Source organism: Astyanax mexicanus, chromosome 3, assembly GCF_023375975.1.
Source record: "Astyanax mexicanus isolate ESR-SI-001 chromosome 3, AstMex3_surface, whole genome shotgun sequence".
Classification (NCBI taxonomy): Eukaryota; Metazoa; Chordata; class Actinopteri; order Characiformes; family Acestrorhamphidae; genus Astyanax; species Astyanax mexicanus.
The window spans coordinates 12,370,494-12,385,049 of NC_064410.1; the positions used below are offsets into that span (position 1 = coordinate 12,370,494).

Genomic DNA, 14,556 nt, shown 5'->3' on the forward strand with positions numbered 1-14,556 from the left:
AACCAATGAAATGAAGTTGATTATGATGAAGTTACACTTAAATTAAGCCTTTCTAAATGCCTAAACACAATTCACGCTCAATCCTTTACACTCAGCACTCATCCAACACACATCGGCAAGAAGCAGCAGCCAATCACGCACAGCATACTCTTAACCAGAAACAACCATCCACCATCCCAATTCATGTATACAGTTCTGAGTATACAATCATACACAAACCCATCAGGATAATTTACAGTGCCCAATTCGACCTGATCTCTGTGTTTCTGGACTATGGGAGAAACCCCCCCCACACACACACGAGAAAAACATAGAAACTCCACACAGATAAGGACCCAGGAAACCAGCACTGGGAGGCAAACCTTGTAACCATTTACCCAGCAAAGCCACAGACAAAACTAAATATTGGGATTTCATAAGCATTTTCCATACTGTCTCATCTTTTTGGGAGTATAAATTAGTTTTATTTCACAATAATCTGGATATTGTTAGAAATATGCTTTAGAACTTTTACTATAATCAATACTTTCCTTTAATTAATACTAATCAAGCTAAGGAAGTATAATCAATTGCATTACTATAAGCCCAATAGTTATAAAGTTAATGAAGTATAATTAAATGCATTATAAATAAAGGTATGATACTATGGTAAGCAACATGACTTAACATAAAGCTTGCCCCAATCACCAACAGGCCAGCTAAAGGGAAGGTGTTGACATGTTACAAGCAGAACAGAGGACAGCAGCTGAGACAGTAGCAACAAACTGCTTCTCTGTTTTAACTGTCCTTAACTTGCAAAATCTGCCGGTTAGCTCCTGGTCGTTAAGACCAGCCAGTTGTTAGCCAAACTGTATGTGTAAGAGAAATGAATTAAGGGCGTTTTCACACCAGCAGCATTTGGTCCGGTTAAAACGAACTCTGGTCCGTTTGTAACTTTAGTGCGGTTCGATTGAGCAGGTGTGAAAACAGTAATCGCACTCGGGTGCGGATCAAAAGAACCGGACTGAGACCAGCTAGAGGAAGTGGTCTTGGTCCGGTACCAAACAAACTCTGGAGCGGTTCGCTTTGGTGAGAACGTGATCCGGTCTCCATCCGACCCAGCTATTAAATATAGTCCATTTATTTGCGCTAAACGGCTGATAAGACGCAGTGTAAACTGATGTATTAGCCAGATAACGCTAATTACCACAGCTAAGAACAAACGCTGTGTCCGTGCTCGCGCCGTCTGCTCTGCATTCACAGCTCACAGCCGCGTGACTCTGTTTATTATGTTTACATCTGCCCTGCACATATGTTTAAAAGCGCAACGTTTCAGCGCTCATATATGCGCTGGAACACAGAATCTTCTCGCTATATTTACTTTTTTTGTATATGTACAGACCACGCTCTGACCAATCAGAGGACACAGCCTGCTTGCGTGTTTATTTGTGCGCATTTTGGTGCGTTTACATTCATGCCTGTGTGAAACCAGACTAAACAGAGGGAGAAAACGCTCCAAGTAAACGAACTCATCAACTGATTCGGACCAGAGAAACGAACAACAGGTGTGAAAACGCCCTAAGAGACAAGGTCTGATCAAGACCAGCCAGAACCAGTTTTTTGGGGAACTCTCTAAGGTGCCTTCCTCTGTGACCTTGAGGTGTGGTTTGTCTATAAATGCGTGTGTCTGTGAAATACTCTTCGGACTATTTCTTTTTAACTCCTTGTGAGTGGAAGTGGTCTCCAGAGATCTCTGTACAAATAAATTGTGAGGTGCACCTCCTGGTATCCAGTCTAGTCATTACCTTTTCCCATTGCAAACGAACGCGTGAGTGACGCCAAGAGAGAGCATTTGTATATAACTTATATATTTAGAAGTAGCTGATGAAGCACAGTAGTGTCATGCAAAAAATGTTTGATTATATACTGTTAAATAAAATACCAAAAATGACCAACAGGACACAATGTAAAAACAGGTACAAGAAGACAACAGCAACAGAATGAGATGAAACAAAATATGAGAAAGCAACTATGAAATTAAATGTTTTAAAAGTTGAAATGTTTTGCAGGCCTTGCAGATTAGATACAAAAAATAAACTTTATAAGTGAAAATATCACTGCACTGTAAAAGTCAAAAGTCATGCTCATTTTCTTTAGAATTACAATACATGAAGAATTAAAAAGCATGAGTAACATTATAAAACACATAGCTGTGCACAAAACTAGTTCAGTTAAAGGTTTTTTGTCATCTGTTAAATAATGATGTCCTCTTACATAACATAACTTACTTTACAATTCCAGTTTATCTAAGTATAAAATACTTAATCCAGTAAAGTAAAATTAAATCTAGAATCACACTTTACTGTATTAACATTTGTATCACTACACAAAAAAGATGTTTTAAATGGTTTAAATAAAAAAAGTCTAGCCTACAAGTTAAAGAACTACAGTTGCTGCTACAATATAATAACTGTCTCACCTTGGCAGTGCTTATAGCCCATCTAGTCAACAATCTTACGATCTTTAAACTGTAAACTCTCAGAAGCCAATGCAAAATATAGACCCACTCATCACCATGTATGTACTTTAAAAGTAATGTATTTACAGGGTGCCACAGAAAACACATCCTTTATAAACCCGCAATTAAGTAAATCTATTTACCACAACACAAATCTGTAGATATTAATGGCTATTAATATTAACTAAAACTGTCAATCATACACAAGTCCCAACTTTTAAACTGCTGCTAAAAGAGACACAGACTCTGACAAAATCTATGTGTTCTCCTGTGACTGAAATACATGGCAGCAAAATAACCAATGAGGTACAAGAGTTTGGTGCTGCTGTTTTTATCACTGTTTACACTGATGCACAAAAGAAACAGGTAAAGCCAGTCCGGGTGAGGTCAAAAAATCAACAGACGTCACAATACTCACACTGTGCATATTATTCTAGAGTTTGGAGGAACTAGAATACAGCCCTTTATGTGGCATGCTTTTATTATTATTTATCTATTATTGTGGGACTATTTTGGTGAGTGGGTTGCTTAAAATAACAACCATAACTCCACACTTCAGCCACAAAGTGGTTTATTTTCCCTGTGTTACCCAGTACTGGAGATTACAGTATCCCCCCCCCCCCAAAAAATGATATCGTTTCGCTCAGATCAGCTGTACTAATAATGAGGAGACAGACCGGACGAATCACGGAGCCGGTTCAGGTATTAAGCCCCACCTCTCAGTAGAAACAGCCAACCAGCTTTGCTGGTTTTTATGTTATGTATATAATTCAGACATGGCATGCATCATTTTTTGTTAACTAATAATAAACAAAATACAGAGAAAATTTTTGATTATTTGTGATTAAAAGTAATTTCCACAAATGTTGTTCTAGGAATCTATACGCTGGGCTTGGGTTCATATTGGCAAATGTGTCCCCCCCAATATCAAGCCCGCTCCTACGCCCTTGACAGTATGAGACAATCTGTGCTTTTATAAGAGTTACTACTCAACAGTATAACAATATGATCAATACTAATGTTACAGTAATATTACTGATAATACAAACAATATTGTCGTTATTTAAATTCAGTAGTCATGCTGAGACAGGTTAGTGGGTCTGACATTCCTAAACAAGTCATGTGATTTCAAGGAAGTTTGCCTTGCAACCCAGTGTGAACACAGAAACCACTTTCATTTCCTGCAGGAGACAGATCACACCAGTCAGCAGCAAAACACAGCAAGAGGAGACGAAAACCTCCCCGTAACCAGGTAACATTTATTCATTTAATTCCCATTTTTAGCTCAGAAAGATTAAAATTTACTCTGAAATTTCTCGTGAAAAAAACTCCTAAGATTGCCACACAATGCTATTAGATTTCCCCTTTTAATTAAGTCCAGACCAAAATATCTGGTTAAAATGTTTTCTATTTGTTTTAAATGTATGTTTTTTTTAATCATTCAAATCCCCCATTAATTACTACTACTTATTTTTTTATTCATTATTATTACAGACTTAGAGATACTGACTTACAGAAACTAGAATTTATTGGGTGGGGTTTAAAATAGAAGGTTATTTATGAGGTTTTTGAGGCAAACATATTCTTTAAAAAATGCTGTAAAGAATGAGTATTAAAACAGCACTGCTGTGATTTTTAACATGCTGGAATTTATTTTTTACACTAGAAAATGTATAAATAATGGCACAGAATTATCTTTATTTCATAGCATTGCAGATCTTTACATTTGCAATTTGAAACACAAATCACTGTTTTAAATTACTGAGGTCAACTGTTTATCTGTGATTGAACTTTTTTTTATGTTTATGACAAATCAGTCAACCAGCATGTAGCTTGGTTTACAACAGAAACATTGTATGTAGCATAAACAGGGTTTAATGTCTCTGATCAGTGTCACAAGGCCACTCCCATTTACCCACACCGCAGGAACTAATTTCTTTAGTTAAAAGAGATTTAAAATGCACTGTACTGTGCTGGGAGGGGGATTGTGTAATAGTCTTTACAGATACTGAGCAGATTTAGAAATACATACGTATTTTACATACTTCTGCACAATGTCAAATTCATGTAATAAATGTAAAAAACAAAATTTGTAAAACTGTGCCAGTATTGGCTACACTAGGCTTGATCTAACTTTCACAGATCCCGCTGAGTTTTCTTTTGTTAAGGTCACAGAAGTTTTAATGACAGACAAGTTTTAATATTAACAGCCGGCAGCAGTGAGACACGTTTTCAGAAGCTAACAAAACAGTTTGAATGTGTTCAGGGTGAAACTATTTTACATTAGAAAATGAAAATGGCACAAAAGCCACTTCCCAATGTCAGTCTATACAGTGCCCACGGTGCCATAAAAAATCTGGACACACCTCATTCAGTGTTGTTTTTTCTACATTTTAAATGAATACTAAAGTCATCCAGACTATGAAGCAACATAAGAAATCATGTAGTAAAGAGAGAAGTGTTAAACAAACCAAAAGCATTTAGGTGCTCTTATCTGGAGTGATGTTATCTTGTGTTTTCTGAGGCTGGTAACTCTGATTAACTGATCCTGTGCAACACAGATAACTCTTGCTCTTGCTTTCCTGGGGCGGTCCTGATAAGAGCCTGATTTAGACTGATTGAATTAGAACATTACATAAATAGCATACTTACTGTATATCAACTCTTCCCCTTCACAACTGATGCTCTCAAACACATTAAAAGACAAGAAAGTAATTAACTCTTGATGAGTTCAGCACAGCTGTTAACTGAAAGCTATTCCAGGTGACTCTACCTCGTAAAGCTGACTGAGGAAATCCAGTAATTTAGGACCACATATGAAAGTGACTAAAATCTGCCATGTTGCCAAATTGCCATGTTTACACAGCCATGAAGAATTCAGATCTGAGCCATATTGAGCAAAAAATCAGATTTGCTCACTTCAGCCTGATAATGTAAATGTGGCTTACAGTATGTTTCAGATGCAATTTTATTTAAATAAACCAACTTTAGACTATTGCTTGGTTTGTACTCAATAAGCAGTGAAAGCATGTTCAAAACTAATAGTGATTTGAATAATAAAAGATATGCTCAAAGTTAATAGTGCAAAGCAAAATAAATCACAAATTTAAACAGTTGGATAACTGTTTCCTTATCAGACGCTGAAGTGAATATATCACTCTTCATGGGGGCTATACTCACATTCTGAATGAACAGATAATTGTCAGTCATCTTTAGTTTAAAGAAATAATAACTGGAATGATTGACAGCCTCTGTAAAACAAACCCCTTCGTTTAAATACTTTATTAAATTGTTTAATTGTAGACACAGTGGTTACACCTTGCCTCTCCTCAGGTAAGGTAAGGTGATATTTTGAGATTGCTTTTTACTGAAACACCAAAACCCATATGTATTCATGGAACTACTGAATAATAATCCTTAAAATGTAATAGTTTTAAAAAGTTGATTTAAATTATTGCACTGTTTACCTTAAAACATTTACAAGTAAACCAATGTATACTGTTAGATAGTCATTTGTTAAATGTTCATTCTTAAGGACAATGAAGAAACAAAGAGAAAAGCTCCCCCCCCCCAAGCTGACAAGCACTCAGAACTGACCTAAATCACCATGTCCAATAAAATGGGTAAGAATATATAATAATCTATACAAACAGGCATATCATACGTATGGCTCGTTAATTAAGTTCTGGATTTAAAATACTGTATGGGGTTTTATTCCAGATCAGAACACCCGTGATCTCACTGTGGTGCTGTTTGGGAACAGCTCTGCAGTGCACTTTGGAGATGAGAACATCCTGCTTGGGCAAGCCCCGGCAGGCAATGCTGATTTCTCACAGACTGTTCCAGAATCAAGGAAGATATCAGGACACAGAGTGAATGTAATCAACATACTGGACCTGCAGGAAAATGAACTTTACCTGGACTCGGTGGATCAGACCATTGACCGTTTGTTCAGTGAAAATGAAATCCATTCCTTCATCTTCGTACTGCAACTCGGGCAGTTAACAGACAGTGATAAGGGGGGAATAGAATGGCTTCAGAAATTGTTTGGTGAAGCTGTTCTACCATTCACCATGATCCTCTTCACCTACGAGAGAGAGGAGGACAGTGACACCATCGTAGATGAACTGAAGAAAAACCCTCGTCTAGAGCAGCTGGTGGAGAAATGTGGAGACAGATATTACACCTGCAGCAAGAGCATGAACAACCAATCGGAGATAAAAGCGCTGCTGGAGAAGATTGACCTTATGGTCTCTGAGAACAGCCAGCCCTGCTACACTGCTGAAATGTTCAACACAGCTTCAGACTTCAGAAAAAGCCTCCGATATACTCAGAGTCAAGAAAGTGGTAAGTTCCAATACCATAATGCTGAGCACCAATTAATTCCAATCTGACCCTAACATTGTGTTTTCATATAATACACATTTACAATTAATATTAAATTAATACTAACCTTTTATTCTGAACTGATATTATTCTACACATATCTACACATTATAATTTGACATACCTTACAAATCTTAGTTAAATACTTACTATCACTGTTCTTGATATCTGTATAGTGGTACGTGCTCTCAACTGATAGATTTTCTTTTCTGTGGAATATTTATGTAAAATATATTTAAAACACTGCTATTTGCTATATATAACAAATGTATCCACTTTTCAAAACACCTTCTTAATCTGCCTTATTAATTATCAGCCAACAATTCTCAGGAGCAACTGGAGGAGATGAACAATACACCCCACACACAAACAGCAGAAAAAACAAAGGTAAGTAGTTTCTTACTCGTTACTCATCACTCACATTACCATAAACTAAAGTGCTGATGTGTAAGGTCTTTATAACTGCAGTCTATTTTATACATAAATAAAGAAGTAAAAGATAACATAGAAGAATATATCCATAGGAAACTATAAGGTCATGCCCTCCAACAATCTGGCATTTATGGAAGAGTGGCAAAAAGAAAACCACTATAGAAAAAAAGACAGTTTTCAGTTTGCACAAACCACGTAGGGGACACAGCAAACATGTGGATAAAGGTGCTGTGGTCAGAAAAGGCAAAAGTTTAACTTTTGGCCTAAATCCAAAGAAATGTGTGGTGGAAAGTAACGCTACTCATCATCCTGAACACAGAATCCCCACTGTGAAACATGATGGTGGCAGCATTATATTGCGGGGAAAGTCCTGACCTAAATCCCATTGAGCATCTATGGTAAAACATGAAAATGGCTGTTCACAGATGCTTTCTATTCAACCTGAGCTGTTTTGTAAAGAAGAATGGGCAAAAATGATCTAGATACACAAAGCTGGTTGAGACATACCCCAAAAGACTAGCAGCTGTAATTGCAGTTAAAGGTGGCTATACAAAGTATTGATATGGGGAAACAAATACGTTTGCACGTCGAAGATTTTTATTCACCTAACTTTTTAAAAATTATTTTCGCTCCACTTCACAATTATGTGCTACTTTGTGTTGGTCTGTCATTTAAAATGTTAATAAAATACATTAAAATTTGTGGTTTTGGGTGACAAAATGTAAAAAAAGTTTTGCGGAAATACTTTAACAACCCTTTACTTTAACACTGTACATGATCAGCCTTCACCTGTTTGGATTTTTTAGTAACTTGTACATTGTGTTACATACATGGACAATTTTTAACACAGCAAAACAATTAAACTGTTTACAGGGGAAGGACACAGATAAGACAGATGACACTCAACAGTCCAATGAAGAAACAAAGAAACATTTAGACCAACTCTTTACAAAACTTCATCTTAAAGGACACCAGAAAGAAAAGCTGAAATCTGGAGATGTTCTTCAAGTAACTGCACAGCCATTAGTTTGGAAAGAATCCTGTACAGAGAAAGAACTGGTTCAGACTTTCTTACAAAGACTGCTGCTGATGGACTACAGAGCGAGAAAAATTACCAATAAAGAAACAGCCAGTGAGGCGGATCATGTTCAGTCAGGTTCAGGGGACAAATCAAAGAAGAAATCTGTGTCAGGTTTCATTAAAACAAAAAAAACAAAGCTGGAGAGAGCAATACACAATAATACTGTTCACCCCATGGATGTTCAGATGGCAGTGTTCCACTGCTCAGATAGTTTCCTAAAGCAGCTGATAGTGACGAAGCTTTCACAGTGTCAGTACGCTCTGCCTCTACTGGTGCCAGATCCCTTCACAGGAGAGATTGAGTTTCCACTGTGGACATTCAGACAAATTAGAAAGAGCTGGAAAACAAGTGACCCTACTGGAAACACAACCAGCAAAACTGAATCTATTTGTGAAGCAAAAACTCCAATGGTTGCCTTTTTTAGATTTGGTTCTATTTCCAAATCCAAGTCTAAACTGATAAATGATCTGATCAATGAAAGACACAGCACGTTCTTCCACAGGGAATATCAGAGCAGCAGCAGAAATCGTCTACTGATGGATGGTGTCGTGGAGATTGCCTGGTACTGCCCAGCTGGAAAAAGTACTGATCATTTCACTGATTGTGTGGCATTCTGTAATCTACACGGTGATGCAGAAACTCATGAGAAACAGCTGGAGATTCTGACTGAAATGTCCTCAGTGAATGTGGTAGTCTTAGGTGATCAAGATGAGGATATCCTAAATAAAGACATGCTACAGAAACTCTTTGATGGCCAAAAGCCACTAATTTTCATACTTTGTGAGGATGACTCTGATTTTAGTGAAGAAACAAACATGAATTACAAAATTGGTCTTAAAGACAGGAATATATCTAATTATTTAAAAAGAATAATCAAGGAATACACCTCAAAATCATCATCTACCTTTTGCCTTAATGAACTGGGCCAAATTAAAGAGCTGACCAAGGATGAAAATGATGAAGGATGTCAAAAAGGTAAAGACACTGCTAGGCAGATAATGACTCTGCTAGAAAGAACAGAACTCTCTGAATTGAAGGAATCTTCTCTCCCACATCAGGGAAAGCTCTGGAGGGAATGGTGCAAGAAAAAAAAGGAATTGCACCGACTTCAAGGACCTAACTTAGAGATGCAAAGGAGTGAAATACAAGCAGAAATGAAAAACCTTCGTGAAGAGCAGCATAAACTTGGACTCTCAAAACTGATGGACCTGTTTACTCACACACTGAAGACATCAGACAAAAATGAGAAAAGCTATTTTCTGAAATGGCTTGGGATCCTGCTAGATAACTTCACCACAGATGAGCTCTCTGGTTTCCATAGTGCACATGATAAAACATGGTCAAAGGTTTTGGACCTAAAAGGACAGGCTGATAAATCAGAAGACATGAAGAATGCAAACACACAACTATCAAAGAAATTGAGCGCTGCAGCATTCGGCATTGAACACATTTTTAGGGAGATGGGTCAGATATATGAGGCCTGCATGGCTGTACAAGCACGGAAAAATGACTTCTCTCTACCCAAACTTGCAGCTGAGTCCATGTTATCTGGGCATCCACTAGAACTGATGGACGGTGATACAGGCCATGTTCCTCTTGACTGGGTTTCTGCAGTTCTAGATGAACTAATCAATAAACTGGGAGACCAGAGAGTCTTTGTGTTGTCAGTTCTAGGAATTCAGAGCACAGGGAAATCCACCATGCTCAACACCATGTTTGGACTCCAGTTTGCAGTCAGTGCTGGAAGGTGCACCAAAGGAGCCTTCATGCAGCTGGTGAAAGTGTCTGATGAGATGAAGAAAGAACTGAACTTGGACTACATTTTTGTGGTTGATACTGAGGGATTACGCTCTCTGGAGCTTACTGGAATATCAACAAGACAACTAGACAATGGACTTGCAACATTTGTGGTAGGTCTTGGAAACATGACTTTAATTAATATTTTTGGAGAGAACCCTGCTGAGATGCAGGACATCCTTCAGATTGTTGTTCAGGCATTCATGAGGATGAAGAAAGTCAGTCTAAATCCGAGTTGTACGTTTGTTCATCAGAATGTTGATGAACTCACCGCTGCAGATAAAAACATGCAGGGACGTAAATGTTTCCTTGACATGCTGGATAAAATGACAACTTTAGCAGCTGAAGAAGAAGACTTTAACGCAAAATGTTTTAGTGATGTAATTACATTTGATGTGCGGAGTGATGTGTCATACTTTGCCCAACTTTGGGAGGGTAGCCCACCGATGGCACCACCAAACCCTTTGTACTGCGAAAACATTCAAGAGTTAAAGGGAAAAATAATCTCGACAATTTCACCAAACTCTGGTGTGACATTCTCACAATTCAAACAACGTTTAAGCAGTTTATGGAATGCACTTCTAGATGAAAATTTTGTGTTTAGCTTCAGGAACACTCTCGAGATTGCAGTGTACAGGAGACTGGAGCATGAGTACAGTAAATGGACATGGAGCCTCAGGAGTGCCATGCTGGCTACTGAGAACAAACTGCACAACAGAGTCACTAATGAAGATTCCATTAAGATTGATGAAGAGGACATTGCGGAAAGCATAAAAGAGACAAAGACAGATGTAGAGACATCAATTAAAAAGTTCTTTGATGAAGACAGAGACAAAGACATTTTGATTCAATGGAGAGAAAGATTTCAGGTGAAAATTTCAGAACTATGTAGTGAACTTGTACAAGGAACAAAAAGAAAACTAGATGAGGTCATTCAACTGAAAAAGGCAAGAAAGGAGGTAGACTCTAAAAAGAGAATGTATGAAAACAAGCTCTTTAAACTGAGTAAAGAGCTCGCCTTTAACTTAAAAAACAGAGACACTGATGAAGATGCACTCCAGAAAGAATTTGAAGACGTCTGGTCCACGTGGGTCAATGAGCTGACTTCTGACACACCACAATTTGCTGACATTAATATATGGAGTGATGTAACACAGATCCTTTCAGAAAGCTATGAACAAACCTTTGTCACTGAGCGACAGCACCAGGAAATTTACAAAAGAATTGATGCCTTAGGGAATTATTCAGACTATGTTATTCTTAAAAACCAGGAAGACCCTGGCCAGGAAGACCTGCAGTCCAGAAACGAATGTGTTGAGGAGGAGGAAGATAAGAATGCTTGTGCATCTGGCCACTTGAACCAAGGTGAGAAATGTGCTCCAGCTGAAGAGAGTTCCAGCACCACGACTGTTACAGGAGAGGATAACAATTCACTCAGTGTTCTCATTAGAGACACTGCTGAGGATATTAAGGCACAAATTCGGAGTAAATCAATTGCAGAACATGGATACAGTCGTAACTACATTCCAGAAATAATCAGCTTTGTAAAAGACAAAGTAACAAAACATGAATCCAACACCTCTAATTATACACTCAGAAAGGAATTCACAGTGGACCTATGTCTCAGTGTATGTGACTTTGCAGCAGACTACTTTGCAGAGCAGCATAAAGAATTTAAAGAAGCTTATGATGTACGACTTTACCTGGAGAGACAGAAGCCACAGTACTTTAATATCTTCAAGGACTACTGCAGTGGTGCAACTTCTACAGCTGTGTTTGGTCGTGTAATTGTGGAAACACTTAATCCATCAATAGTGCAAGCAGCATATGACCAAACTGCCATTGACCTGAGCGACAAAATGAAGTGTGATGTTCCTGCATTTAGCGGAAACAAATCAAATCAGGAAAAACACATTCTGACAACACTAGCAGAGGAGGAAAACTTTGAGAATTACATTGAGTACATTCAGAAACCCAAAGAATATTGTAGTCGTTTTATTAAGAAGAAAGTCGGTGAGTATCTTTACAAAGAAAATGAAAAAGTTCTGGAAATCATGAAAAGCAACATCAGTTCCAAAGTAAAGCGAGTGATGGATGCTGTGAATGAAGCAACAGAAGAAGTAAAACGCAACAATGGAGATGCTAACATGTGGCTGCAGCATTTATCCAGAAAGCTGCAAGATGAGCTTCAGCTGCAGGAAAAGTCATGTCCTGAGCAGAGCGAAGTTTCAGACTTTGATTTTCTTCGAGAGATTGTGATCGCAGGACTAACTAGCTCTAGGTCAGAGAACAACAACCGCTTTCAAGACATTTCTGACCTCAAGTGGGAAATGTTCAGGAAGAAACCGGAAGACATTCTGATGGAACAGCTCTGCCGATGTTGCTGGGCACAGTGCCCGTTCTGTAACGCCATCTGTACAAACACACTGGAAAACCATAGTGGAGATCACAATGTTCGTTTTCATCGCAACCCTGGAATAAACGGATGGTCTTTCAAGTTTACAGATAACCTCGGAATTGATTTCTGCACAACATTTATTTCAAGTAAAGTGCATTTTTGTGCAAATGGTAAAGTATTATCTTTTAAGGACTACAGAAAAGCAGGTGGAGAATATGCCAAATGGAACATCACCCCTGATAATTCAGAGATGCCATATTGGAAATGGTTTGTGTGCAGATTTCAGAAGGATCTAGAAAATCACTACAAGAAACAGTTCACAAAAAATGGAGAGATTCCCAATGGATGGTGGGATTACACTAAGGAACAAGCTATTGAAAGCTTAAAAGAGTTGTAGTGTATTTCTGAAAGGCTGAAAATCACTGATGCCCTGTTTTATTCTTTTTTTTTTTTTTTTTTTTTTAGTAAAACTTATTTTCAATGGGACTCAATACCCAGTCCCTATTGAGTATGATGAGTATCGTGAATGGATTTAAGTTGACTTAAATAATGAAATGAGCTGAATAAACTCTGATGTTTCATTAACATTTCTTCTCTCAGCCAGATAAATGAAATTATTGCATGCATTTAAAAGATTGTAAAGCTCTTTAAATGTTTGAATAACCATAAAAAGTACTAGCAGGTGATAAGTATAAATATAGGGTGGATGCTGTGTGAGAAGCAACAACGGTGGCCAACAGAAACAGATGTCAATATTTGGCTACATGTTTAAAGTCATCTGCATATTCAATTGCCTTTTCTCTTTTTTTCTATACATCTTTAATCATTAAATTAATTAAAACAATGGTCTTTTGATAGCTGTTTTGTAGAGGTAATTTACTGTCATTTTGAATTGTAATTTGCATGCAACAGGTGGGCATGTTCTGGCTGTATATTTAATACGTAATACAATCTTTAAGGATGTGTAATCAATGTAATATTATTATATATATTTGTGAACCAATATGAAATAACAGTAAAATATATATGTTCAACATCTTAACAGTCCAAAATGTGAACATGCTGGTTATTTTTTATAAATGTTATGCTGACTTAACACTTATGTATGTATATATATATATACATACATACATACATACATACACACCAAAAGTTTGGACAGAAGGTAAATCTATACATACAAAATGTAAATCTTCATACAGAGAAAAAACATTTATATATATATATATATATATATATATATAGAAAGTAAATGGAACTCTGACACCCATATGTTAATATGGTCCTGCAACCAGTAGCTCTATACACTCCAGTGCACTATTTCAACAGGACAATGCATTTACTGCATTCATTACACAATCGTCAAACATTTCAATTAAATAACATTGCAATTTGCATTATTTTTTTGATGATAAATACAAATTATTACAAAACCACACATCAGTTAGCTGGACAGATGTAAACCACACATCTGAAGGAGATTAAATCACAGTGATGATCATCATGTCAGAGAGTAATTAATTAAGTTTACCTGACTTACTGTATTAAATTTAAAGACTTCTTTCTTTGGTATATACTGTAAACCTTAATAAGTTAAGTCTACTCAAATCATTAGAGGTAATTTTTTGCTCCCAATGAATTAAGTTTTTAAAACTCAGCTTTTTGAGCAATTTATAAAAATGTATAGAGTTGAACCAAACGTTCATCTTTAAGTTTAACAGACAAACAAGTTCAAGTAATTATTGCACAATCGCTCAATCTTACTTGTTAAAGTTTACTGCAGTGATTACACAAACTGTTGTCACCGTAGTTTTTATATCCAAAAATCTAAATTAAAGGGGCACCACTAATGACATCAATGTGAAGTTAAGACTCCTAATGGGATGCAGCAAACGAAACAAGCTTGCTTTAGTAATCCTTTCTTTAAATCATTAATTTACATAAATTATCTGAGTATGAGTTACT

The 14,556-nt window shown here is 37.0% G+C and overlaps 1 protein-coding gene across 2 annotated transcripts; it reads left to right on the top strand.

The window, feature by feature from the left end:
- Positions 1-3,638: 3,638 nt before the first annotated feature.
- LOC103030004 (interferon-induced very large GTPase 1-like) lies at positions 3,639-13,455 on the top strand. 2 transcript variants are annotated; one of them, XM_049475767.1, is made up of 5 exons: positions 3,639-3,749; positions 6,033-6,120; positions 6,218-6,844; positions 7,200-7,270; positions 8,189-13,455. In XM_049475767.1, exons 2-5 carry the CDS (start codon positions 6,105-6,107, stop codon positions 12,986-12,988), a joined length of 5,514 nt encoding a protein of 1,837 aa, XP_049331724.1. In that variant the 5' UTR covers positions 3,639-3,749; positions 6,033-6,104; the 3' UTR covers positions 12,989-13,455. The 2 variants fall into 2 exon arrangements, with proteins under 2 accessions (XP_049331724.1, XP_049331725.1); XM_049475768.1 differs by lacking the exon at positions 3,639-3,749 and adding an exon at positions 5,746-5,835.
- The last annotated feature ends 1,101 nt before the right edge of the window (positions 13,456-14,556 follow it).

Bases quoted from the DNA above. Each gene is read 5' to 3' on its own strand.
- LOC103030004 (XM_049475767.1), top strand. The intron at 6,845-7,199 runs GTAAGTTCCAAT...ATTAATTATCAG, and splicing joins TACTCAGAGTCAAGAAAGTG to CCAACAATTCTCAGGAGCAA. The intron at 7,271-8,188 runs GTAAGTAGTTTC...AACTGTTTACAG, and splicing joins AAACAGCAGAAAAAACAAAG to GGGAAGGACACAGATAAGAC.